Source organism: Gymnodraco acuticeps, unplaced genomic scaffold (genome assembly GCF_902827175.1).
Source record: "Gymnodraco acuticeps unplaced genomic scaffold, fGymAcu1.1, whole genome shotgun sequence".
NCBI lineage: Eukaryota > Metazoa > Chordata > Actinopteri > Perciformes > Bathydraconidae > Gymnodraco > Gymnodraco acuticeps.
In genome coordinates this window covers 1,248,391-1,275,563 of record NW_022990441.1, presented here as the reverse complement: position 1 = coordinate 1,275,563, position 27,173 = coordinate 1,248,391, and the positions used below count along the sequence as shown (strand labels likewise).

Genomic DNA, 27,173 nt, shown 5'->3' with positions numbered 1-27,173 from the left:
TTTAAAAACCCCAGAGACAGACTACAAATGAACATACTTGCTCAACAAATACACCCTGGTAATAAATCATTTTTCCTACAAAGTTTTGAAGACGCCACCACGGAACCTCACGGTTACTTAATCGTAGACATGACCCCCACCTGTCCAGACATCTACAGGCTTAGATCGGGAGCACTACCTAATCAATGGCTAGTTGTTTATGTACCAAAAACGAAGACTTGAGAAAAAACAGTATGTCGGCCCGTTTAAAAAGAAACATGCCTCTGTTGAGGGCCTTATGTCAAGCCCCGCCTTCAAAGCGCAAGGATATTCTCGAGAACTGCTCCACGGATTTTCTTCAATCACTCTGTGAACTGTCTCTAAATCTTTTAAAAGGTAACATCCCCCTGTCAGGCATTCAGTATAAGAAGCTTAAGAAGCAAAAGAAATTTTTCAAACTCTTGGCCAATAAAAAGACCAACTTAAAAACTAAATTCAAGGCCTTAAGAAAGCAATCTGGAGGTTTCCTACTGCCGCTACTCGGCGCGTTGATCCCCATTTTAGGCCAACTTTTAGGAGGGCTAGCTCGACCATGAGTCAAAAGATGTTTCTGCTAACACCTCACCAGTTTAATCAGCTCAATCAGAATGGTGTAACTAACCCTCACAGTAAGGAAACAATTAGACGCACTGCAGAAGATGTTCTGGATGAAAAAATGAGAGCCACCTTAAACGAACCAGGATTACCCCCTTATGAAAAAATCATAAAATACAACACCTTGTTACAAAGATATCTCACCCTACTCAAACAAGACGGGCTTGAGGAGAGACATATTACTCTGACTCTACCTGAAGACACGGGGGTGGTAAAAGGAGCAGAAAATGATGGCACGTCCGATGATAAAATAAAAAACGATGTTCTACTGCACCTCCCTAAGCGTTACCACAAGAATGCCGAGTACATTATGAGGAAATTAACCACGAGTACAGCTGGATGGACACCAGAGGGGGAATTTATAGACAAGGGGGTTGCCGTTAAAGGCTCCCACGTTTTAGATTTATTTAAACATTTATCCTGCGCGTATAAAACAAATGTCCAGGAGCCTAAGGGCTGGCGGGGTTTTTTAAATAGTCTGAGTGAGATCAACATTCCCTTAACAGCTTTTCAAAACCTTCACGCTCGTGAACAATATCGCATAATCAAAGAGGGTAAACTAAATCGAGAAAATATCCCCCGAAAAAGAAGAAGAAAAACATCTCCCGTTACTACTGGGTGGGACACTTTAGGAACAGCTGTAGAACCTCAGAATGCCCTGCTTAAGAAGAAGAAGAAGAGGATAAGGCAAGACAGAGTATTAAGCCCCAGATGGTTACATTTAACCCCTTAAGTTGTATTATATTTCATGATTTCCTAATAAAGACAGAGTCACCTGAATTAATTTTGTCTTCAGACCTTTTTTATTTCTACATTTTATAACAATCTTTAAACATTTGTAGCGAACAGACACTGTGATTAAAATGAGTGTCTTTATGACGTCTCTCACACCTCTGGTATTTTTTCACAAAATTCGTTACAGCAGCATCATTTTTTATCACATCATCTTGGTATAAAGATAACACATTTTCGTAAGACAACCCGGACGCTCTTTTGCATAGATAAAAAACACAGTGTTGACCACAGGCTGTAGACATGACATTCTGAAGTTGCCGGTTATGGTATAAAATAGTTGCACATTGTGTTTCTAGAAATTGCAGGATGCTTTTAGGATAATGACTAAAATCGGGGGGAAATCCGAAAGAATCAAAAAAAGTTCCTTCCCCAGCCTCTAAAGTCACTGCTAGCCAGTGTTCTCCGGGCATGTGGGAGGGGTGGGTGTTGACAATCATGTATACAGGGCATCTAAATAATTGTTTTACTCGGGGTAGCTGGTCTGAGGCCCATACCCCCCCAAAAGAACCACCTAACATATTCTGCATGAGACTATCCAGTTGGTGATTATTCATGTTGTAGTCTTCTTCTTAGTAATAATCTACCAGCACTTGTCGTTTTGAATTAATCTCCAGAATCGAATCAAAACAAGAATATACGATTAAAGTGGTAGTCTGTGGCAGCGGTACTCTGAACCTCATTTCCAATCTTAAACTACCGCTGGTGATGGGGGATAAGGCATCGGCATCTTCAGCAGCAGTTAAATTAAACACAAATAAAGAGTATCCTTGTTCGAAATCATCTCTGTCTATACTTAGAGGCAAGTCTTTCATGTGTCTCCCTGTAGCAGTTAACATGTTGTAAAACTCTCTGACTGACGACCCCCGGTTAAATTGGGGTTGAAATGCTTTGGCTGGTACTTGTCTCCCGTCCTGACATAAAGCCAGGTACTCTATGTCGTTATGAATGAAATTAAACGGTGAAAGCTCTCTCCTGCCGGTGAAGGCTTCGTGATGTACCATACACTCTAAAAAACAGTGGGTTATTTCATCTACCCAACCATGGGGTTATGAAATGTTTAACCCATTCTGGGTTATTAATATGGTATTGGGTTATTTTTGTGCAACCCAAGTACTGGGTCAAAATATTTTTGTCTACCCAACCATTTGGTTATGAAATGTTTAACTCATTCTGGGTTATTTATATGGTATTGGGCAGGGGCGGCGGGTGCTGTAGCGGCTAGGGAAGGCTAAGCCTTCCCAAATATTTGTGTCACTGCATCCTGGTAAAATACAAATATAGGCTAATGTATAATGTCTGTGTCTTTGACATTAGCGCTGCTAGCCACCCGCTAGCCCTGTACTACGAAGCCAGTTCAACATACCCTGGATATGTTTGAGTAACAAACAAACAAACGAGATCTCGCTAAGCGGTCCTACGACGCTGGTTATCAACTCGGTAAATCAAGCCAGGGTTTCTCTCACCAGATCTGACTTTAATTACATTTGACTCGAGTGTTTCGTGAACATAATGTATTGCTTAAAATAATACTTCTGCATACAGTATGTGACACTGTAAGTGTTGCACGGCCAGATATGGCTGGAGAAGCTGACTCAGATAAGGAAATATATGATATATTATAATATTATATGATCGATGATCTGATTGATGATGTAATATGAATGATAAGTGCGACACGTCGGCGTCTTCTCTGCATACGGCAGTTTAAACTGTATTTCCTTTATCCTGTAATATGACTTGAGAGATTTAAACTCTGCACACTGAGTTGATCTCTTTTCTATAGATGCCGGAGGCGGGCAGCGTCAGGTAAAAAAAGTGATTAAGCCTTTCCAAACCTGAGCCTCACGCGCCGGCGCCGCCTATGGTATTGGGTATTGGTTTGCATGAATCGCAACCATTTCACATGTATTAGATTCATTCATGTTGAGATAAACTGAGACAAAGGGATTAGGGTATATCTGATTCCCACTCCAGAGCAGAAGGTGGCGGTATAACCACCAATAAACTGGATACCAACCACAGTCTATGATACCAACTAATGTAAACAGAGACAAAAATCAATCTACTTTTAAATGTTCACGGTTGTAAAGATGTGAAACAACAAACATGGCTTGAACAATAAGGCATGCTACATTATTGACTGCTCTTGGACACTTCCATGGATGTATTAAGAGAACTCTGCCATGGTTTGATTTTGACCGCGATCTGGCGGGAAAGGGTTTCCCCTGCATCCTGTGTGCACTCGCGATATTTGGGCATAACCGTAAACTTAACCATCATCATCGCGAGAGAGGATCATTGAGACAAGAAAGACCGTTGGCGAAAGTTGGAGGAGGTAAGCAGAACACATTGTCATCTAACTGTGAAGCTGTTAATAAATGTCATCAACTGCTAGTCCATGAGCGATATTGTGGTAACGTTGATAGTTAATTTGTTATTTAGTGTTATTTTTTATCTCACTTAAAAAGCCGAATGAGCCGACAAACATGCTAAAGCTAACGTCGTTAACTAGCTAGTCTGTGTAACTGCCAGTTAGGGAGATGGTTCAAATATAGGATATCAGGATTGAAAACTAAAGGACGGTAGCATTACCCTGGGAAAGTTAAACGGAAAGTGTGCTACCCCAGGCGCTCATATATGTCAGTAATATCAGCCCCTTTTACAAAGGAATGTTGTGCCGTTATTCGGCTGCGTCACGTAAATTAGCTGCCAAGCTAGCTGCCATGCGGAGCTAGCTGCCATGCGGAGCTGACTGCCACTGTGGTTTTCGCTCTGCAGTTAATGTTACTTGACGGATGCCGCTCTGCCAGTGTCGGTAGTCGCACTTTCTGTCTGATAAGGGGACTGATAAGGTTTGGTGTAAAAAAAAAGCAGGTTCTCTGTAACTTAACTTTCATTGGTCTCTCAATTTTTCACAGCAATTTGTGACTGCAAAAGTTCCTGTGGCTGCTGTCCGTAGTTGGTTAACTAATCTTGCTCTATTGTGGGTTGACCTGTTTCTAGCAGTCACAAAAGTGTATCACTCTATATAAAAATAAAGGCTTTGATATAACCATAAGTCTGCAGATAAAATACAATGCTAATAACCATAGTAAGTGGGGCTCATGTGTGCTAAATACAACAGGTAATATAAATAGGAGAAGCAGACATTTATCAGTTTTAGTAGCCTCATCAACTGAATAAATTAGCCCCAGAAGTGAGGTTGAAGTCATGCAAATGTACATTTTATGTTTTGTTTTAATTAAGCTCTTTATGTGTTTTTTGTCTCAGATCAATGGACGATTTTGTGTGTGACACGTTGACACAGTGGCAGTTGACAGACGTTATTGATAGATTTAAAGGTAAGAACATGTTTTTTTTTACGTTCACAGCAAGCAGATGGTCTGTATAGCTAGGTAAAGGAATTATTTGAAATGGCATTGACTGCATTGTATTTTATGTTACTGAAAATGCATTTTTATTCCAATAGCTTCCATGTAATTAGCCTCTTATTTTTTGCTGTTCTCCATGGTTTAAATAGATGTCCTTGTTTTTTGTTTTTCAGACGAGGGAATTGACGAGGAGAGTTTTCTTCTTTTAGACGAGGGGACCATCAGCCAATTGATTCCAAAAGCTGGCCCCAGGCTTAAGTTCCTCAAAAAATGTAGAGGACTTGTAAGTATAGTTAGATCACTGCAGATGTGAGAGGCTACACCCCTCCCCCACACACGCATATTCATTCTGAGGATTTGTTCAAATTTGTGAGCAGATGGCATATATTTGCTTTAAATGCAAAAGGCAAATTCCAGGGGATGCCAAGACTCTCTTTCAACATTTACGTGCAGTACATCATGTAAACCATTCATCAACATATTTCCAATGTAGTGAAACTGGTTGTGGTAGAACATTTTCTTTTATAAGGTCTTATAGAAGACACCTATTAAAGGAGCATGAAAACCAAAGTGATACTCTCGATGATCCCTTTGAAGGTCCAGCCCAGCCTGTTGACATACAGCTTGCTGAAAATGAGCCTGTACAGGGAGATGAGGAAGTTGAGGATGAATGGGATGAACTAGGGCAAGATGACATGACCAACCGGGTAGCCCTTTTTTTAGCTCATCTGAGGTCTAAACCTTCTGTAATTAGTAAGGATGATCTAAAAAAGGTTAAAGGCGCCATGCATCAATCAGCAGCTCAAATGTGGTGCCTACTTAGGTTGCTGCCGTCAATGATAGGTGACCTGGTCCCCATGCATAGCAAGGAATGGAAACTTCTCCTACTGTTACTGTTATGTATGGAGTTCATCTTCTCTCCTTCTCTTACTGTTGAAGCAACACTGTACTTAGCTAAAATCCTTGAAGAGCATCACTCTCTCTTCCTGCAGCTCTATCCTCTTCACCATTTGCTGCCAAAACACCACTTCATGCTCCATTACCCAAGAGCCATTCAAAAGCTCGGACCCTTGACTCAGTTTTGGGCTATGAGATTCGAAGCGAAACACAACTTTTTTAAACGGGTTAGCCATGTAACATGCAACTTCCGAAACATTTGCAAAACCATGGCCTTTCGCCATCAGATAGCGCAGTGCTATAATTTGCTGTGTGGAACTGTGTTGAGCCACAATACAGAAGTTGGTCCAGGGCACACTACCTTTCTGGCCAACATTGAGGGAGTTAAAGACATCGAAAGTGGTCTAACAGGCATTCCCCTTTTCAGTGAATTGTATGAACCAGCCTTGGTTACCTTTAAGGGAACTGCATATCGAGCAGGCATGACTGTATTCCTGTCTTATGACCCAGATGGGGAGCCCCAATTTGGTCTCATAAAGTCCATTTTAGTACTAGACCAAACATCACACACACCAACAATAAAACTTGTTGTACAGAAGTGGGAAACACAATGGTTTGATAGGCATTTCTTTGCATACAGTGTGATTCCCACTCAAGTTTTGGCAGCTGTTGATGTGAGAGAGCTGCTTGATCACCATCCCCTACATGCAGTGAAGTCATTCAGCGAGACTGATGACAGTTTATACATTTCACTGCGCTATAGACTTTTTTAGAAAATCAGCTTACTGCCACCAAGTGTGTGTACAGTAGGTATGACACTTTGTAAATAGCATTTTGACTCGTCAAGTCCATTTTTTCCTGCCATATTTGTTTAGTGGTTAGCTATAAATGCTGCTTAAAAGGTGCCTTTGGACTACAGGGATGATCATGCGATGGAGTACTGGGATGTTTCTGTAAATACTGGGATGGATGTGATAAATTGTACAGTAAGTATTTTTTGTTTAATCTGTCTACATATCGTTGCTGTTGGGCAGAAACCTTGTCTCCATATTTAAACTATGTTTTTTATATTTGTAAATGTACTAATTCGTCATAGTGTTGTACAAAAGTAGTTCAAATAGATCTACAAGCTCCCAATGTCAAGAGCTTGTCGATTGGCTATTTCACAATTTTTAAATGTTAAAAATTATAAAAGGAACAATTTTGGACATACACGGTTTCCACCCGACGGTGACGATGTACAGTAGTAGTCACTGTCAGTTAAGAAGTTACATGTTTGTTTTATATCTTTTTCAATTTGCCGCAGATCTGCATGGTCCAAACTTGTCGCATTTTTCATTCACTCGGGTGAAAACTTTGCAGGTGCATATCTCTCACACCATGCATACTGTGTGCAGTCTTCTGAGTCCGCTGGTGTGGTACACTGATTTACATTACTGATGCTCATCCGGCAATTCTAGGTGGCTGTCACTGTTTGTTACATTAACCTGGATTCTGTTTAGATTGAACCTGCTGTGCCACCTACAAGTCCTGATGTCCAACCAACTGCCACAACTCCACCCTCCATGGAGGACCAAACGGCACCTGTCGTACCAGCGATGATACCTCAAACACTACATATAATTCCACAATTTGTAAGCTCCACTTTTTAAGACTTGGGTTTCACTTTTTTCTTTAATCAACACTAAAGAGTAATAAACGATATCTGTGATGTTGTCCCTTCTTGCAATTTTCTCAGGATATCCGCCAGATTCTCACAGGCTCAACTGAAGGCAAGCTGATCCTGGGGAGCCTTGATGAGGATGTGATCATCCCTTCGCAAAGAAAGTGCCTTGTCCGTATTTTGGTGTCTCACCTCATGGAGAAGTTTGGAGAGAGGTAATTAAAAATAGTGGGGTTTTTTTCTTGTTTTTAGTGAATGTTATGTTAGTTTGAAAAAGGTATATGAATCTTCTTTCAGGGGAAAAGAATAAGACGGGACACTACTTTCAAGTCTGACCTTTACCTAGACCACCAACATAAACATGCACAACACATGTACAAAAACACACGTTCAGTAGTGTTTTTAATTTATTAGGATGCCTATTAGCTGCAGAATATGCTACAGCCATTATACTGGGGTGCAACACATGTTTTAGAAATACTTAAGATCTAATTTGACTCTGCTGGTAATTTAGTTTTTCTGTGTTTGCAGTCCTACCAGTGAGACAAAAAAGGCCTTGGCTGCAGCTTTGATTCATGGGTTTCCCTCCTTGAAGGACGAGTCGGACTCAAGCAGTGGCTTCGTAAGTAATTAACATTTTATTGAGGAATTGATGCTAAAACAGTCAGTTGAACACAATATAACTCATCTCCCAGCACCAGAGTACTGGACTTCTGTGCTGTTTGATGCCCGGTGTTGTCAGACAGACATACAGACAAACCCTGTTCTAGATGGCTCAGCCACATGTTGTCGCCACGCTATCAAAATGTGCCTCATCTCTATTCACCAAAGACTTTCATTTCTTGACAGGGATACTGGTTCACCCCAGGACGGAACCGCCGCCCAGCCACTGGATTCCTCGAAGAGAGGCTTCGGAACGTCAGAAAGAGGATGAGAAAACCGGCCAGGTCACAGAGCACGCAGCAGACACCACCACAAAGTAGTGAAGCTAGCACTCGTAGGACATTCATACCAGGTAATCGTTGGAACTGAATAATTTGTTTAAGCAATACAGACATATAATTTGAGATTGTTAATATCCTTATGTGTACTTTTATAGAATGTACCATATCGGAAGAAAGAGCCATACAGTGTAAAGAATGGCTGAAACACAATTCGCAGCCCCTCAACCAGGTGGAGCAATACATGCAGGATACAGCAGTGTACAGGTCAGTAGGAATGCACTGAGGACACTAGCTGCAGCACTCATTCAATGTCATTTTGCCTATGCATGCACCTCATGGTACTGTAGCACCTCAAGTCATTCAAATCTGAACTACAGACTTCTCAAAACAAACTACTACTAGACCTCTCACACCTATGACCTAACCCCTGCTCATTATGATGCTATAGTGGGATGGCTCAGGGGAGGACAGAGTACAGCAACTTGCAATGGGCCTGGTTTTCAAGGGACCAGTGCCATGTACCTGTCAAAATAAAAGGGCACAACACCAGTGGGAGCTCCATTACTCTCTCCCCCCCCCCCCCCCCCATAATCGGCACAAACATGGGGATGAATGCATTTTACTATTATGCTACCAAAATGTGGAACACCCTACCACCAGCCATCAAGAAAGTGCAACTCCTTACCCTCCAAAACTGCCATACAAGAGCACCTGTCTGCAACTGCCCTCAGGGCTTTTTGTGATATCCTTTTAACATTCTTGTACTGCTGTACTTTCTGCAAACTATCAAACAGGGCCAAGTCTTTAAGGGAAAACGGGTGGGACATTCAAGGGATCCGCCAAGAGTTCCCACATCTATTCACTCCAGGCATGGTAAGTTAGGAAGGAGTATATGTTTACATATGATGTGGATGCATTGTTTATAACAATCTTTTATCAGTATGTCAGCTGCCACATTGAATTTTCTTTTTCAATTTTTCATTTAGATTGCACAGGACTTTCAGATCCTACATGGAGAGGCTGCGCCTAAGCTCTTCGAAACCTGGCTACCTTTGTTTAAAGACAAGATCCTGCACCTGGCGAGACGGGAAGGGAAACTTATCTCGTCGCTTGATGGATTAACACCCGGTAATACATTGTTATATTGTACAGCAGACTTTATTTTGCTACTAAATGACCAATTCACAGATATGCCATGCCACATATTGATACCTATAAAATTGTCTTCCTACAGATTGTTTGGGGGAACTTGCTCTGAGCCAGTTACCAACACTGCTTCCACCAACTGTCTACAGGGTTGGCCGAAAAGTGTTCCGGTACACTATCGAGGAGTCTAAGTTGGCCTTCATTGATCATAAGCCTGTAAGTCCCTCTGCATATCTAAAGGGAAATGTTATTCTTTTAATCACTTGAACCCAGCATCCATATTCTTGGGGGGGTGGCGGGGACATTAGCCAAACATGGCAGCTAGATCGGCTATTTTTGGCGAAGAGATTTGGTGAAGATGGAAAACAGTGGTCTAAAGTACAGAGCCAACCCAGGTCCAGTTTAAGTGGTTAAGAATGTGCCTGACTGCCTGTTATTCCTGGGCTCAAGAATAATTCAAAACATTGTTTCTGAATATGCATTGTATCAGCCACTGCCAAATCTTGCTTACTCTTTGCTTTTGCACAATCTTTTACTTTGTTTAATTTATCTTGTCTTTTGTTCTTTATTTCTTTCTCAGGTTGGAACAAACTTGGTGGAGTACCTCCATGAGGCGAAGGTGTCAAGACCTTACCCATATGTCCTGTCCCTGGGAAACGATATTTGGCACACCTCTCAGGCGTTCGTTATTCTTGATGGGGAGGCGTTGGAACAAAACACATTGCTTCAGGCAGTAGATGTCTGTTTCAAGGTATTCTATATCTTTGACATCGACTACACAAAGCAGTGTGAAGCTGTATGGAAATTCCTCCAAAATGCAGTGTACGAAATCAAGGGAGGAGAGGAGTCAAAACCTGCTACGTCCTTGCGTGCAGCAATACTTGCTTGCAAGTAGACTTGTGGTCTTGATCCTTTTATTTTCTTCTGCTGGTCCTCCTGTTCTATTCTCTCTCTTCTGCTGCTTGGCTCAGAGTAGGGTTCTATCTGGTTAAATTAAATATTGCTGGATTTGTGAAGTGTGTGTGTGTTATGTTCAAAATACTACCTAATGCTCAAAGTATTTTATGAGCAAGTTGTGTGCTAAAAAAAGAGCTAAATGGTGGAAGCATAAATTGTTAAAATGTTTATTTGCACATCTTAGTTTCCTGTAGTTCGGATCACCTAAAGGAGCAGTACATTGTTGTGATCATGTTGGAGGATTTTCTTTGTAACGTTTACATAGCCAGTATATGAACCAGTCATTTCTGAAAAAACGTATGTTGCTATTAGTGGTTCTCAAACCAGAGCTTGTAGATCTGCTAATGTGTGTTGTTTACAGGCTGTACTGTACATGCATAAATGTTAAGTTTTGTTTAAAGAAAGTTTTGCACTTTATTGTGAACTGAATATGTTTGCACTTTATTGAACTGTCAATTGTTATAACAATAAAATGAATATTTTTCTAAGATTCCAACATTGTTTAAAAACGTTTATTGCATATTATATTATTTGCATGACCAAATATAGGATGCATTTTAAAAGGGTTTGTAATTTAAATGTTTAAGAGACATGGGTATTGCATTAAAAACATGACGATAATAACTTGTAGAATTAACCCATCGCAGCTATTATGACCCAGCATTTGGGTGTAATATTTAACCCAATTCATGGTAGAATTAACCCAGGGCTGTAATTAATTTGACCCAGCATTTGGGTGTAATATTTAACCCAATTCATGGTAGAATTAACCCAGGGCTGTAATTAATTTGACCCAGCATTTGGATTAAATGTATAACCCATCTGCTGGGTTAAAATACGCAACCCATTTCGTTGGGTCAAATTAACTACTGCTGGGTTGGTCCAATATTGATCCTGGCGTTGGGTTAAAAAACGACCCAAATTGGGTTGTTTTTAACCCAGCATTTTTTAGTGTGTACCCAATACTAGGTACTTGGGCATATTACCCAAAAAGAGATTTTCTTGGTTGCATATTCTAGAATTAACCGGTATACTATATGTCTTTAGATTCACCCGTGACAGGGGGTAGAGGGCGTTACCTCTCAGCAGAGCCGCAGCATGCCCCAAACGCACCGCAGGAGTGATTGTGGCTTTTTTGATAAAAAGTGAAGCCCCCAGTATTTTTAGACGGTATGTAGAGTCATTTGCACACATGAGAGTAAAGGCATCGTTAGATCTGGTGAGTTTGATTCTCAAATCTACAGAGTTCAGGAGAAGCCTCTCGCTGAAGAATATATCCGTGTGTAAAGCACCCATCAAATGGAGCTCCCTAGATTCTGCTGTGAATGAGGCCCTCTTTACCAGCCCCTTATTTGGTCCATTGGCTGTGACTATAGAGTCCATAGACCCCGCGGTGTCTTTATAAAATAAGCCGGCTGTGAACTGAGTTTTTAAAGTAGAATCAGAGTAATTCAATAGCGTTTCAATAATAGCCCTGTAAGGATGAGTCGAACTGGATTGAGAAATTAGTCTGTCCCCTAGAATAACGTCGCATTGACTAAAAATTGTATTCAGAGGGTAATTAACTAGGGCCACGGGGGCATCAGCTGCCAGATTAGTCCCATCTGCGTTGGTTATTTTGATCCTGAGATGTATCAAGGTGTCATTCATATCCAGGTATTTATCTCCGTCCCCGGGTATAAAAAATTCTATGGGTCCGTCCTCTGTAATGGCCGACAGTGGAAGGACCTCTGTGTAGTGTTTTTCGTCGATAGAGAGTTGTGTCATCGGAGCTGAAAATAAATCCAGCTCTGCCATGCTGCATTCAGCAGATTTGTGATGTAAAAGGGCCATATTTAACACGCTAAAATATATCTCTCCCCAATACGTTCCTTCTCCGAGGGTGTTTTTTCCCTAATGATTTTCTTTTGACTGTGTGTTTTCCTTTCTTGACACCCCTCGGAACCCGTTTGCCTGGAGGTCTCTTCCGGGGCCTTCTTGCCAAAACCATCAGACCACCTGATCCTTCTTGAGATCCGGGGTCTGATTGGGGGCCGAATCTATGGACAGCCTTACTGATAACATCTGATGCAATATTTTTGGCCGCCGATTTCAGATGAGGTTTAGCTATGGCGAACCCTTTTCTCACCAGGGGGGCGACAAAACGAAATAATCTGGAAAATATAGAGCCAATGCCTCGCCCGTACATTACCGGGGCACCATAAAAACCAGGCAGGGATCCCCCCGCTTGATTTTCATAGTAACTCACAAAACGTTGGGGGTCTTGATGAATCATCGTTTTGAGGGGCGGAAATGAAGTTTCACTACACTTTTTCCGTAGGTGAACTTTACTGGTTTGTTCTGGTCGTTTTTTATTTCTATCTGTATATTCTCGATGTGTGTTTTTGTTACCGGCAAGTAGTATGCAGGATTAAAATACTGAGTTACTGTATCGCCGAATGTTCCTCTTATATCTACGGTTCTCAAGAGAGGAGCAAAAGCGTCACCTACCCGCTGGTGACTGACCACATTGCTATAGCAGTATAGATGTGTTGAGCCAGCATTTATATCCGTTGGATAGGCAGCTGATTTATTATCAAATTTGAGCCACTGGTCTGGTTGTATTCCAAGCATATAGGCGACGGTTTTTGGAAAGCGGAAGCGATATTGAGCCCCTCCTAGAAATTCGATTTTCCTGTTAATTGGACTATAGTGTAAACTGACATCGGGGTCAATTTTTTTAAAACAGGACTCAAGTTCCTCTATGAGCTGAGTTATGCTACTATAGTAACCAGCTCTAAACATATGAAGCCTTAACTTGCTCGTTGGGGATGTGTCAGGGAGTTTTGCTTTCTTTATCCACTCAAAAAAGGCTGCTTCCGTAGGTACGTTATACCAGGTGTGGGGGTATGATATTTCTGTCAGGGCGACCTGCCACGAACCATCCAAGTGTAAAGGTTGTGCTAGGTTCACCTGATAGCTAGAGCTTGTATTGTTTTGAAATACCTCCAGGCTGGCATTAGACGGCAGCGTAATGTAGAACCCTTCATTTATCTCCATGGTTGTAATGAAGGACTGAGCTTGATTCTGATTGCTTTTATACATCTTGGATTTCGCCAGCATCAACCCAGCTGTTGAATTTTTCGGGCCAATTACGCCAAGATACAAACATTTGTTTTTTCCCCCTCACCACACGCCTTTTTAGAATTTTCTCGACTTGAAAAGCCTTGTCATTAGTTATCTTAACTTTTTGTAACTCTTTCTCATAAAAAGTACCCTTGATCTCTTCTCCATCATAATCTTTGAGCTTATAAACAGGTGGCTGTCGAGGTAAGCCTTCAGACACCGTAAATATTTCGTTCGTATAACTCTGCTCATATTTTTTATCGAATACTCCTCTCAATTTGGATATCCTTACAAGCTCCCCCTCCTTAAAGTTCATTTTGACAGCAGCTTTTTTACGAAGGCTGGAGGGGTTATATAGATTCCGAAACACTTGAGCCGCATTTTCCTTGGTTACCTGCATTGGCGTCATTTTAATACTTCGGTGATAACTATTATTGTAACTTTCAAGTAGTTCGGGTAAGACGTCTATATATCTATGAGTGTTTTTAGCTGTAAAATACCTCCACATTTTAGTTTTCAGCGTACGGTTAAATCTCTCTACCACGCATGCCTTCATATCACTGGCGGTTGCATAATGGGCTATACCTCTTTTCTTCAATAAGTTTTGAAAAACTTTATTAAAGAATTCTTTCCCCGCATCTGTTTGTATCTTTTTAGGGATCTCACTGTGTGTTAAAATTGTATCAAAGGCTTTGGCAACATCTATACCCGTCTTCTTCTTTAAGGCCTGAGCATAGGCTTTTTTCGAAAATACATCTACGACTGTTAACAAATAATTAAAACCATCATTATATTCGGACAGCGACTGCATATCGCAGAGATCTGCTTGAAATTGCTGCAGCGGTCTGAGTACGAAAACTCTGTTTCTTACAAAATGCACCCGAGCCGGCTTGTGCAAAGTATATGCGTCCTGCCCCGATAAATATTCCCTGACTTTCTCTACATTTATTTGTTTACCCATTTCATTCTGTACAGCTCTATGGAGTTTGTCCACACCTCCTAAACTCCCTGGATTAGAGGGTGTGTAATACACTTTATGCATCGCACGTTTCTCAGACATGTTTCCTGTTACACACCGTTGAGGTAATGAGTACAAAAGTTTTTCTTGCAAATCATTTTATTGATATGTCACACATGTATCAAAAAACATGTTAAAAGAAGTAAAATATAAAACATACTTTAACGAAAAAGTATCAAATTTGTTTTGTTTGTCCTACTGCTGCCAAAAGACCCAGGCTGCTCTTATGGTCTTCAGACGGTTCTCGTCGTTGTCTATCAACTGGTCGTAAATTTTCTCCATTTTAGCTTCAAAGAGTCTGGTGTTTCTGAGATTGTGCAGAATCGCCTCGGTAGCTCCAAGGACTCTCCTCTCTGACACATGAAGCTGGCTTTTGTGCAGAGCATCCCGAATGGCTGGAATGAAACGAACGGTCCACAGTCTCTTTAACACCTCGTCATAATTGATGTTCAGAAAGTAATCTCGGGTCGGCAACAAACACTCGTGCTGCCTCTGACTGGGGTGAGCGATTTGACATCCATTGCATGTTTCCTCTTTATAGAGTTGCACGACCCTATCCAGCAGATGGGCTACAACAGCTTTTACCGTATTCAGGAATGATGAAGTCCTTCCACGTTCTGTATCAGGAACCACTGGAACACACGTATAGCATATGTCAACGCCTTCTGCTGCACATTCCCCTGGAGAGTCGGATGGAGGTTGAGGCATATCCATCCATCCCGTGATATCGATGCCCGCCATATAGTTGTCGAGATCTGGTGTCCAAATTGTTGGTGAGGATGGTGGTCCTGGAGGCGTCTGATCCAGGCTGCAGCTCGCGGTGATGGAGTTGTTGTTTTTCAGATCCATGGCTGTTGTTGATCACAGACCGTTCTTGATGGGTCCTTCGTTTTAAATGATCTGGTGAGGTGGGGGTGGGACTTGTTATGCTGTTTGGGGGGCGGGGTCGTCTGCATAAGCGAGGGTCCTTTTCAGCAGTATAATGTCGATCGATGTCTGACTCTGTTTAAAAAGTTCTTTAAGCTTTACAGATTTCTCATCAATCATTTTCAACCAAGCAGTCAGAGGCACACGTAGGGCTGTCTGGAAAACCCCGCATGTAGAGTTGAAATACTCCAAAACAAAATCATCCGAGGGGTGCTTACCCAACGTCACCACATGGCTTGAGCGGTAATACCAACGCCCAGAGGGTCCGCTTTTAGTTTCCCATACGGTGCTTGACAGGATTCTTTTCACTTCTGGCTGCGGGGAAATATCTCCTTCTGGCTGCGGGGAAATATCTCCTTCCTCTTCCTCCAGCTTGATGGGCAACGGTGCAACCTCTTTTTTGATCTCGCCTGCTGTCTGCGTTTCTTGACTTTTCACTGCAAAAAATCTTGTACACCGCTGGTTCCCTTATGCTTTCTTGATGCACTCCTTCTGCCTTCAATCCAGTGGTGGGGTGGGGGAGCTCTCTGGCAGACACCAGAGTTAACACAGTCCAATCTGTCGAGGTTAGCGTCGCATTAGCACTCTGTGGTCCGTACATTTCCCCCTTCTTTAAGTTGTAGAAATGCAATTCATTCGCCACATAGTTGAAGGCATAACCCCAGACGTCGCCATTTTCCAGAGTCCATTCTCCCTGAAGTTCTTCTTCGGTTGGAGGCGTTTGGGACACGGCATACAAACCGCAATCTTTTCTTGATTGGAGCACCCAGCGGATGGCTGTAGGTTGTCACAGGTGTCTCGCAGATTACACCCATATCAAGACGGCTCTTGGCCATTTCTCTCGACTTGAGAAAATATTGAAGAGTGAGAAAGACGAATGCTCTTATTTATCTAACCCTAACGGAAGAGGGGTGAGTGGTGGGGGGTGTGTGTTGTGTGTGTGGTGTGTGTGTGTGTGTGTGTGTGTGTGTGTGTGTGTGTGTGTGTGTGTCCCCTCCCCATCGCCCCACCATTTGCCCCGCAGAGGATGTCGGGGGGTTTTATGGTCCCCACACCTGTCTTGACTGTTCATCAAACTTTTCACGGCAGAGAATAGCAGAGAGAGAGAGAGAGAGAGAGAGAGAGTTAGTGAGATTGACAGTACTTTTACAAATATATGGTTGTATATTTCATGTTATTTGCAAGTATTTGTAAGTTACAGTCAATACTGCTGTATACAGGGGCACAGGAAGTGGTTAGGTGGCGGGGCCTTGCTCTTTAGAGTTGAGACATTACTTTTAAAATATATGGTTGTTACATTTCATGTTATTTTATTTTGAAAACCGGAAGCGGGGGCGACCGGTAGGGGCAGCATTTTTATTTTTATCATTTTTAAAATATTTTTTAATTTTATTTTGAAAAACCGGAAGTGGGGGTGACCGGTAGGGGCAGCATTTTTATTTTTACCATTTTTAAAATATTTTTTAATTTTATTTTGAAAAACCGGAAGTGGGGGGCGGGACTTCCGGCGGAAGGGGCGGGGCTTATGGAGGGGCGGGACTTCCGGTGGAAGTGGGCGGGACTTCCGGTGGAAGTGGGCGGGGCTTAGCCGGAAGTGGGCGGGGTTTAGCCGGAAGTGGGCGGGGCTTAATAAGTAGGGAGAGGTGTGACCTGTCACTTTCTATGCATACTAATGAGACGAAAGTGGTATGTGTATAACTACTTATATGCAATGATTAGATAAATCTCAGTACGTATTTTCTCAAAAGCAAGCATGCAAAATTGTTAAGTGAGGAGTTGCTGGTTCATTTTGAGGTCCTGCTTGTTATGTCTTCATCCTGTGACTGATGGTGTATGAAAAGAAGTCTGTGCATGTCAATTATATCAAGTTTTGTGCAATGGGAAACGACTGAAGAGATTTATTTGGGTCCTCTCACTATTATGTCTTCTCTGGCGTGAGTTTGTTGGTGGAGAAGAGAATGACGAAGATGAAGTGTAGATTTACGCCGATCCTCTCTGTTTGCGTGTCAGCTGCATTGAGGTTTGCTCCTCCATTAGAGGCACAGTGCTTAGACCTAAACTCATATCCATAGTGACGTGCAGCTCTAGGGGAAATGCTGTAACCCAATCCCAAAGAGTTTGTTGTGCATTTATGAGTTTCAACACAAATGGTAAGGACTTGCGCAGAGGCTTTATCTCTTCTTTTTCCAGACGATCCACACCGGCTCAATCTGATTTGTTTGTGGCTGTATTCCTTTGTGTTACACCGCAACATATCGCTGTCCTGATTTGTGCGAAATGTTCTTAGTTTCCCATTCTGCCTTCTCCACTGCTGCTCCGTGCAGGCTTTACGGATCCAATCACAGTAACATGACGCCAGAAAAGAGGCAGAGAGATCTTTGATGGTGTGATGAGACTCTTCACAGATTGAATCATTAACACCACCCAGTTCCATGTCTCTGCTTTTTTTTAAAACATCAATAAGTCTGTAGAATAAACAGAATAACTTTAAGAAATGACAGTCATTTATCAGGTGTTTTGGTCAAATCCTGATAGAGGTATACATTTGAAAGAAATACAACTCATCATGCACATATGAGAACGATCACAATATACCAACTGTAGGATACACATTTAAAAAAAGGTAAATCATTAATGTGTATTTCTATTATATCTGTTCTTGCAAAGTACTACAAATGTTAACCACAGTGTGCTTAGGTACAATATATACAGATGTGGTTAAACTGTGTACTCTAAGGTACTGGTGCTGTTAGGTGTGGCAAGATTATCTCATAACTGAATATGTGTTTAGGAATATCTTTTTAAGTGGAGGTGTATAAGTAGACAAAGAGGAGGAGCACGAGGTTGAGTACGATGCCAATGACACCCAGCACAGCCAGGAATCTCTCCTCTGGGGTGCTCAGGTGAGGACACGTCAGGTCCATGTAAAACGTTTACAGTCACTACTAAGTACAGAAAATAGTATTTATTAATATGTGCGAGTGATTATCTGTATAGTTGTATAAAGGTTCTATTCAAGTATATTTAAGGGTTAAAGTATATTGGCTTCAATTCCTCCGTTAATAGTTTACTTGGCAGTTTTGTTCGCTTTTAACCATGCTTATATTGTAAAGATATCTCCCTAACCACTCAATTTGTCAAGTTAACTCAAATGTGCATTGTTTGTCACACCATTTAGATATATTTAAGTGGCAGTGATACAATCCTAAATGTCAGAGTAGCTTGATTGTCAAAAGACACACTTTAACATGTTACGTCACAAAACAGAAGATATTTGGACAGAACACAGTCAAATATGATCACCATCAGACCGAAGACAGTTTGGCCCAGTTATATAAATACAGATACATGTGACCATAACCAGAATGGACACCAGTCATTACACATATACATTTGGGTAATTGGCCTGAAAAAAATTGGAAATGCAGTTAAAGAATCGAAGCTGTGTGAGTGTGCATATAACTCCACCTGCAGCTATACTGCTCTGTGATTGGCAGCAGGCTTAAGCTAACAAAGCAGAGCTGTCTGAAGAGATAAGCAGTGATGCAGCTCTAGATAAATATGGCTTCTATCCAGCTTAACACACTGACAATGATCCTCACATCGTACTGCTCACTCTGAATAATCAAACCCTCTTTAGTAGCTATATAAATAAAGAGGAGGACGGCAGGAAAGAGAAGAGAGGGACAGGTCCAACAGCTCTCGTTCAAGTTCTTGTAGAAAAGCTTAGGTGACAGTGGTGTATATGTAGACAAAAATGACCACTAAAAGGTTGAGGATGGTCCCTATGATGCCCAGCATGGCTAAAATTCTCTCCTCGCGGTCGTTCTGGGGGTCTTCCTCTCTAGCGTGAGTGCTGCAGACGTAGCGGCTGCCGGGGACCATGGTTACCATCAAAGAACCCCACCCCCACAGGGCGTGACGCCTGGATATGGAGACAGACAAAGTTGACATTAAACAGAGGTTTGGTAAAAAAAAGATATGCAGAAGAGAATGAAACATGTTCAGTATTTATGAGTAGCTGAAAAACGATCCCTCTCTTTCCCAAACACTTGCACACAAACGTCTTTTTAGTTCCAAAGATTTCCCTGCATTCATCTGAGCATTGCATATTAACAAAACATTTAGTCAGTGAATAATTAGATTAAATGTTCATTGTGTTTTCTGATCACTTCTTTAACCATTGACCAAATTACAACTCCAACTGGTCCAAGACAAAACCCATGTGCAACATCCTGGAGTATGTTTTTAACTGTATCTTTTTCAATAGATAAATACTATTCAATCACTATTGATGATGTAAATGTCCTACTAGTCTTTAGTCTCTGCTTTCTCTCTACATACTTCACCTTCCTCTGTTAGTGGTGATGCGTGATCAGTGTTGTCTGTTAAAAATGAATGAAGGTTGAAGCTGATTGGTGTATTATGTGCTGTGCTCTGTGACAGTTTGTGAGCGAACAGAGATAGCGAGGTTAGGATGAGGACTCTGAACGTGTGTGTATTTATATCTCTTTTTGTGCTAAAATAAGAACATCTCCTGGGCTTTCCACCGGATGTGAGATTTCCACTACACTGAACTCTTCACATTTAGGCCCACTAGTCAGTTACCTTGGCTAATTTTGGCTAATCAACTAGTGCATCGTCTGTTTCTTAATCTGCTTGTGCCAGGCTAAAGTAAACCTATTGTGTGTGTGTGTGTGTGTGTGTGTGTGTGTGTGTGTGTGTGTGTGTGTGTGTGTGTGTGTGTGTGTGTGTGTGTGTGTGTGTGTGTGTGTGTGTGTGTGTGTGGTGTGTGTGTGTGTGTGTGTGTGTGTGTGTGTGTGGTGTGTGTGTGTGTGTGTGTGTGTGTGTGTGTGTGTGTGTGTGTGTGTGTGTGTGTGGTGTGTGTGTGTGTGTGTGTGTGTGTGTGTGTGGTGTGTGTGTGTGTGTGTGTGTGTGTGTGTGGTGTGTGTGTGTGTGTGTGTGTGTGTGTGTGTGTGTGTGTGTGTGTGTGTGTGTGTGTGTGTGTGTGTGTGGTGTGTGTGTTGTGTGTTGTGTTGTGTGTGTGTGACTGACAGGGACTTGGCAGTATATTTTGATGCAGCTTAGCCATTCAACAGTGTAACATGATTATTTCCAACCCAATTAGAGGGAATGTATGGCACACCTCAACATTTAGGGCTGTATGTAAATAAAATATAGAGAAGATGACAAAACAAAGGGGAAATCCAATAGAGGAAATATCATATGTACGTTCAGATGTTGACTATGACTACCAGTGGTGTTGTAATGAAGGTATACTATAACAGTTTAACATGCTTTTTACAATATAAGAGGATTGGTTACTGTAAACTGCGAATTGGATTGTAGTTATATTTTCACTCTTTGTAGGTGTGGGCGAAAACAGTTGGCCACTAGATTTTCTCCAATTAATCCATAGCATGAAACTGAACCCCTCCAATGTTGAGTTCCACAGCAGCCAAGGACACAACCCTTTAAAGACAAAACTGCAGGTCAAGTTTTATTGCATACTTTAAGTTGACCAAAAGCAAAACACTCTACAGAAAATAAACTGCTTCCAAATAATGTATGTGGATTGCAGCAGGATTTTTCACTTGCCTTTAAACAGTCTACTATGACCTTGTGACATTTGCTTTTGTTAAGGTTTTCTTAAATTATAATGTTGTGTGCTTGTACTTATTTGACTTGAAGGTTGAGGTTGAATTGATTAGTTTCAACATTAAATTGTGTACATTGTCAGTGTTGTCAGTCTTCTAGAGTTAAAGAACAAGCATGAATTAACACACATACTATAGTTTTACCAAATGCATATTATTTTGCAAAACAACTGCAGCATCCACTATCCAGTCACAAGCTAGACTTCAGACAACATACAGTTACTCCTAGAAAACACTCTCTTTCACTTCTATTAGTTTGTGTTCTCCCTCCTTCCCTCTCTTCAAGAAAACAAATATAAATGAACAGCAGCAGCTCAATCAATGGCATGTTTGTCCATTTTCATTTAATGGGTTGGCTTTTATTCTTCATGCTTTTATTCTTCATGCTTTTATTCTTCATGCAAATAAGGTGTTTTGGAAAATGTGTACTTAAAGCTTCCAAAATCCAATATAATTCTTAATTTGTGTTTAAACCACACTCTGAGGACATACTCCAGTGCAGTAGAAACACAGAGTATAGCTCTGGGGAATTCAACAACGTCTTCCTTGCTGAATGAGCAATGCGCTGTGGTCTGCCCCATGAAACTCATGCATAATATTCATCATTATTGGTGCAGATAGCTACTCTGCTTGTTTAGCTGTCAAGTTCATTTATATAGGGTGTGATATGAATCCCCTACAGATGGTCCAGATTGCTCTGGAAGTCTGAGAGGTTACACTCACTAACGGGGTCATCTCAAGGAAACATCTAGAGTGAAAATATGAGCCTGTGATATTACACAATGAAGACAAGATTGATTTAAGAAGTCATTTGTTATAATATTTTCTTTAAAATGTTATGTTTTAGTAATATTCATTTTTGAAAATGTGAGCAGTTGTGTAAACTCATGAAATAACTAGTAAGCACTAATCTGTGCAGACATAAGGATGTTAATGTTCTTGACGGATTATGTTGCCCTTCATAGCACACTTATTGCTTCCTCTGAGGCTGTGTAATGCTCCCAAAAAGCCTCATCAACAAAATGTTGGATTTTAAGGTTTTATATGTAAGATTTCAAAGGGTGGAGTTATTTTGAGCGCAATGACAATGCTGTGTGTAAGCACTGACTGAGAAGCCTTCCTCAAGGGAAAGAAAGTCAGTAAAGTATAAGGTTTGATTTTATCTGACATGGGCTCATTACCGGGGGTTTTAATTGCATTTATTTCAGAAGAAAATGTGGTTTTTTTTCGAACACAACTGCAATCTTCTACAATTAATGTGTGGATTGATTTAATCACAAGATTTGTTTCTACACACCTTCACTGTTTTGAGTAAGGTCCAAATAGCCATATGTCTAGATGGAGTGATAGAAAGATAGATGTGCTCGAATATAAGACGGATGGAGAGTGAGCATAAAGATGGACCGTTAAAGGTACAGTACATGAGATATGGCCAACATTTTAGTTTGGTAGTTTATCTAAACGAACAAACATTATCCACAGAATTTGAAGATGTTTGATGTATTATTTTGAGATATCTATACTCACATGAGCATGATAAGCAGCTAGCCCCTGCCCTTCTGTCTTGTAATACTTGTTTTTTTAATGATACAATGGTGAGTCACTGAAGTGTTCAGGCTTCACTCGGCCAGGGGTCAAAGGACTGGGGCAGCCCCAAAGGCTTGTCAATCACTTTGATGGGAGTGGATTTCTGAACGTTCTGAAAATATGTCAACTGGATTAAATGAACAATGGCAGAGACGAGGAAATGACCCCAGCAGGGCGGCTCCAGGAGATGGACCCCCAGCCAACAGCTGCAGCAACTCTAACCCAGCCAATGTAAACCCCACTGCCTGAAGTCTGATCCAAGGCAACTGTTGGCCGGATCAGACATCACAACCGCCAACTGAAGGCCCTCCAACTGAAGGCCCTCCAACTGAAGGCCCTCCAACTGAAGGCCCTCCAACTGGAGCTACCACACGCTTCCCTCTCAGCAAAGTAGCCCCCCGGCAGCGAGGAGGATATAACGGAAAGAAAATGTACCGTCTCTTCTTCAGACCCAATCCAACAAATTGACTATCACACATACACAGACCGTACAGCCCCGGGTTAGTGTCACAAACACACAGATGGCTAACATAACTATAGGTTTGCATCACACAGCAAGTGTTTTATCAGTGAATTCTAAAAGTCTTATTAAAGGGGACCTATTATGCAAAATGCACTTTTTGATGGATTTTATACATACATATGTGTCCCCGGTGTGTCAGGGAACTCACAAAGTGTCAGAAAACAAAACCCTCTCTCATTTCCTCCGTACCCACATCTCTAAAAAGAGAGGGGTGCTAACAAGCAGTTTCGCTGCTGAGAGTGTACGTGTGTGTGTGAGGAGCTCCACGGATTGGTCCATTTGGGTATGGGCACGTCACTGTACCCAGGAAGAAAACAATGGAAAAAGAGAAATCTCCAACGAGGCGTTCTGGGGCTGATTAAGTTCCATTTGTTAAAGTCCCTGTTTGGAACAGGGCTGCAAAAGAGGGGTATGAGCAGTATGAGGCATGGGTGATCTGTTTGGTATTTTAAGCAACAAACTTCACAGACATGTTTTGTATAGGTATGGCCCTACAATATATGTTTCCAATATAGCATAATAGGTCCACTTTAAAGTACTTTGGACAAAATGTAAGTGTGCCTTGCTGTTAGTTTCTTGTTTACATCACCGATGATCTCATATTTTGATATGGCCCAGTAGTATGCTCCCCCCTATTTTTATATATACTTTAAACACGGTACAAGAGAGCTATCCTGCACTGTTTACCCCCATCTACCTTTCTGAATCTTCACTGAACAGTAGTAATAGAGATACAGTCATTGAAGTATATGAACTATAAACCATAGAGATAAATAAGGATTCAGATTGTTGGAGATAAAGCATTGAATAAAATATGTTGGAGACAGAAGAGATGAGAGATCGGTGTGAGCGTGTATGCGTTTGATTATTTTGTAAAGTCTCAAATAGCTGCAATTCTTTCCTGCAAGAAAACCTCAATCTTTTGCATACTCTTCTTTTACTCACAGGAATTTAATATATGTATACATTTGAAATAATCCACTTGTGTTAACCTAATTCACCCACTACTGCAGTATGAGTAGAGGAGATTCATTACCTAATGTCCTCTTTCCATTCACCAGAACTGACTGGCACTGACTCCAATGCTGATAATGAGCCACTGACAAAGCACACTGATTGTATTTCACTGTCATAATCATAATCAGAAACAGGTTTATTGCCAATTAGGTTAACACATAAGAGGAATTTGTCTTGGTGTAGTGGCTGTATACATTATTTAATGGTAAGCAATGTATGTTTTCCAAGCGGGTAATTAGTATGGGTGGATTACCATAATCTGTCAAATGATTTCATATGGAAAATAAATCCAAGCCCTAAAACATAATAGACTGCTGTTACATCTCATTTCTTTATCTACCCTGCAATTATATTCACATTCCTAGCATGGGTGATGGTAGTTTTGATAACCGCAAATGTAATTGTATTCCCCACAGCCACCAGCATGTCACCTGTGCGGCATGAAGCTGTTAGAAATCATCGAGCCAGCAAAAAGTAAACAAAATAATTCATGTTTCATTACTCAACCTCTTCTTGATGGTAATATGATATTTTGTAACCCTTCCAAATTTTGCAACACACAAGCAAAATAAAAGAGTAACAGGCTACACAAAATCTAAAGAAAAATGATTAAAATATGAATAAAAGAAGAGTGATTACATAACTAAAAACATCAGCAATTTGTCATGATATGAGAAAACAAAGAAAATATTTCAGATGGATCCCAACGTCTAAAACCTTTTTTTAACCAACTTTGTAGCAATCTGGATGTCAACACTTGTAAAGTTCTAACTTTAAGAACACTTACGTAGGTGCTTTATCTTATTGTATCATCTCCTTTGAGGTCAGAAATCTGAACATTTCAACTTCAACCCGCCAAAGTATTTGAGTTGTGCTAAGCAGTGCACATTACCAATGATGTGTATTACAATATCAACACATTGAGTTCCATGTTGTAGTGCAGGGTACCTTCTCTATCCAGGAGTGATCAAAGGACGAATTGCAGGAAATGATTGGAGTCATTGATCAATGTTATTGACTTCACAGAAAGTCTCAATCAGTGATGCAATGGCTGTGTTACAATATAGACACTCTGTTCATTCCTTGCAGATCAATTACAAACTTGTAGATATGCTAACAGAGAGAGCTTTTGTGGGCTACTGTATTTTGATAAAGATACATTTTGCAAGGTGAGCAATAAGGCAGCGGTTTACTGCAAGTCGTACAAACATTCACAAAGTCCCTATCTTTCCCTGTCTCTTCTTGACTCACACCCACACACACACACACACACACACACACACACACACACACACACACACACACACACACACACACACACACACACACACACCACACACACACACACACACACACACACACACACACACACACACACACACACACACACACACACACTCTAAGCTGATGCACAGAATGATGGTGTTGGAGCCAGATCCATATGACACTTGAGCGTCCCTCGGCCTCATTACGAGCTCGGCTGGCCGGCGCTGCTTGAATATGAAGCCAGCGGCCATGAAGCAACTGTCGTTTTTTCCTCAGCCACGACCCCGCTTCCTCCGCTTTTGGGCATGTGTGTTTTCATAGTGTGTGTATGTGAGGAACAAGATGGGAAGAGAGGATGAGTGTGCTTAATGTAAGACAGCGTGACTCCATTATGTGCTGTATTCATATAGCAAAGGAAAAGTGACACTGTTAAGGAGAAAAAGTGTGCTTGGTTTGTTTAGCTATTGGTTGCTACTTCTACAAATATATGATGTAATAAGATAACCATTTCCATTGTAACACTGAATACTTTATAAAATATGTTCTAATTGTTATGGAAATAATTATCATAGACGCCAATTAGTAACATACAGGACAAACCTTGATGTCTGTTTACCTTCTTTAAGGACACAGGCGGCTTAGCCAATAATGTTATTGTTCCCATTCTGTGACCGGTCAATACTGGGATACAGATGGTCTGTGTTGTGGGTACACTGGGACACTTCCTTCTCTGTATTTGTGGACTCCAAGGTGAAATCTTCGAGGTCATAAGTGTCCGACGCAAGTAGCTCAGTGTTCCCACACTGTTTAGGCTATCTTCTCAAATATGTTGTTTACTCTCTGCGAAACCAGTTAGATGGGCTGGCAAGAGAGAGGCTCTCCAGAATTGACGTGGCAACTCTACCGTGGAGTCAGAACCTCTGACTCTTGGATTTGTGATGTGAATCCTCTGGTACCAACTCCAAATAAATCACAGTGGTTTGACATCAAAGCTCCGACTCTTCCCGTGTCTCCTTCCTGAGTCGGTGACTCCATTGCATGCTACACAGAAGTTTCCTCTACACTAATCATGAAGCTTTGAGAGGTTCTCAGATGGAAAACTCTTGCAGAACTATGAGAAAGTCATGGCATTGCCTTGCAGCAGGTGATGCATTCATTCGCTATGATATCAAGTACATTTCTCACACAAACCCAGGCTCCAAGCACTTTATGCCTGCCAAATTATTCAAAGCAAGGCAAATCCTTCCTCCCTATGATCCAAAGGCAATAATGAGTTCATGAGGAGGGCAGGGCGCCCATATCTCTGATTTCAGTATCATTTGAACTGGCCATATTCTAACCAGTTACACACTACAGTTACTTTTATTAGTAGAGTTGAGTTCTCTGACAGTAGAATTCTCCAATATAGTTGATACTGTGATTGGTCCAAGACTACAAATACTCTTTCATGCCCAATACATTGATTATAGTGGAAAGGCATTGTTTAATATTCATACCGGAGAGGTTTCAGAATGTCAAAATGCATCCTAAGTCAGACACTCAGGACAGCCAAGAAGTCTCTGTTTGTATTGTTGCATGCAATATATAAACTATTGGGGCATACTACTTTGTAAAAAGCGACCGGATGCACTATGATAATCTGGTAGTATTGGCATATTGCATTTAAT

At 41.2% G+C, this 27,173-nt stretch overlaps 1 protein-coding gene across 5 annotated transcripts; it reads left to right on the top strand.

Annotated features, from left to right (window-relative positions):
• The first annotated feature begins 3,150 nt into the window (after positions 1–3,150).
• Positions 3,151–10,902, top strand: LOC117552146. 5 transcript variants are annotated; one of them, XM_034225405.1, is made up of 12 exons: positions 3,151–3,763; positions 4,699–4,769; positions 4,973–5,082; positions 7,199–7,330; positions 7,435–7,574; positions 7,891–7,981; positions 8,209–8,374; positions 8,459–8,567; positions 9,098–9,176; positions 9,290–9,431; positions 9,538–9,665; positions 10,030–10,902. In XM_034225405.1, exons 2-12 carry the CDS (start codon positions 4,703–4,705, stop codon positions 10,342–10,344), a joined length of 1,479 nt encoding a protein of 492 aa, XP_034081296.1. In that variant the 5' UTR covers positions 3,151–3,763; positions 4,699–4,702; the 3' UTR covers positions 10,345–10,902. The 5 variants fall into 5 exon arrangements, 4 of the variants coding, with proteins under 4 accessions (XP_034081296.1, XP_034081297.1, XP_034081298.1 ...); XM_034225407.1 differs by lacking the exon at positions 3,151–3,763 and adding an exon at positions 6,616–6,682 and having other exon boundaries at positions 4,636–4,769; XM_034225406.1 differs by lacking the exon at positions 3,151–3,763 and having other exon boundaries at positions 4,614–4,769.
• The last annotated feature ends 16,271 nt before the right edge of the window (positions 10,903–27,173 follow it).

Excerpts from the sequence above, each read along its gene's own strand:
- LOC117552146 (XM_034225405.1), top strand. The coding sequence starts at position 4,703 with ATGGACGATTTTGTGTGTGACACGTTGACACAGTGGCAGTTGACAGAC. Across the intron at positions 7,331-7,434 it reads TACATATAATTCCACAATTT|GATATCCGCCAGATTCTCAC; the intron begins GTAAGCTCCACT and ends CAATTTTCTCAG. Across the intron at positions 9,666-10,029 it reads CCTTCATTGATCATAAGCCT|GTTGGAACAAACTTGGTGGA; the intron begins GTAAGTCCCTCT and ends TTTCTTTCTCAG.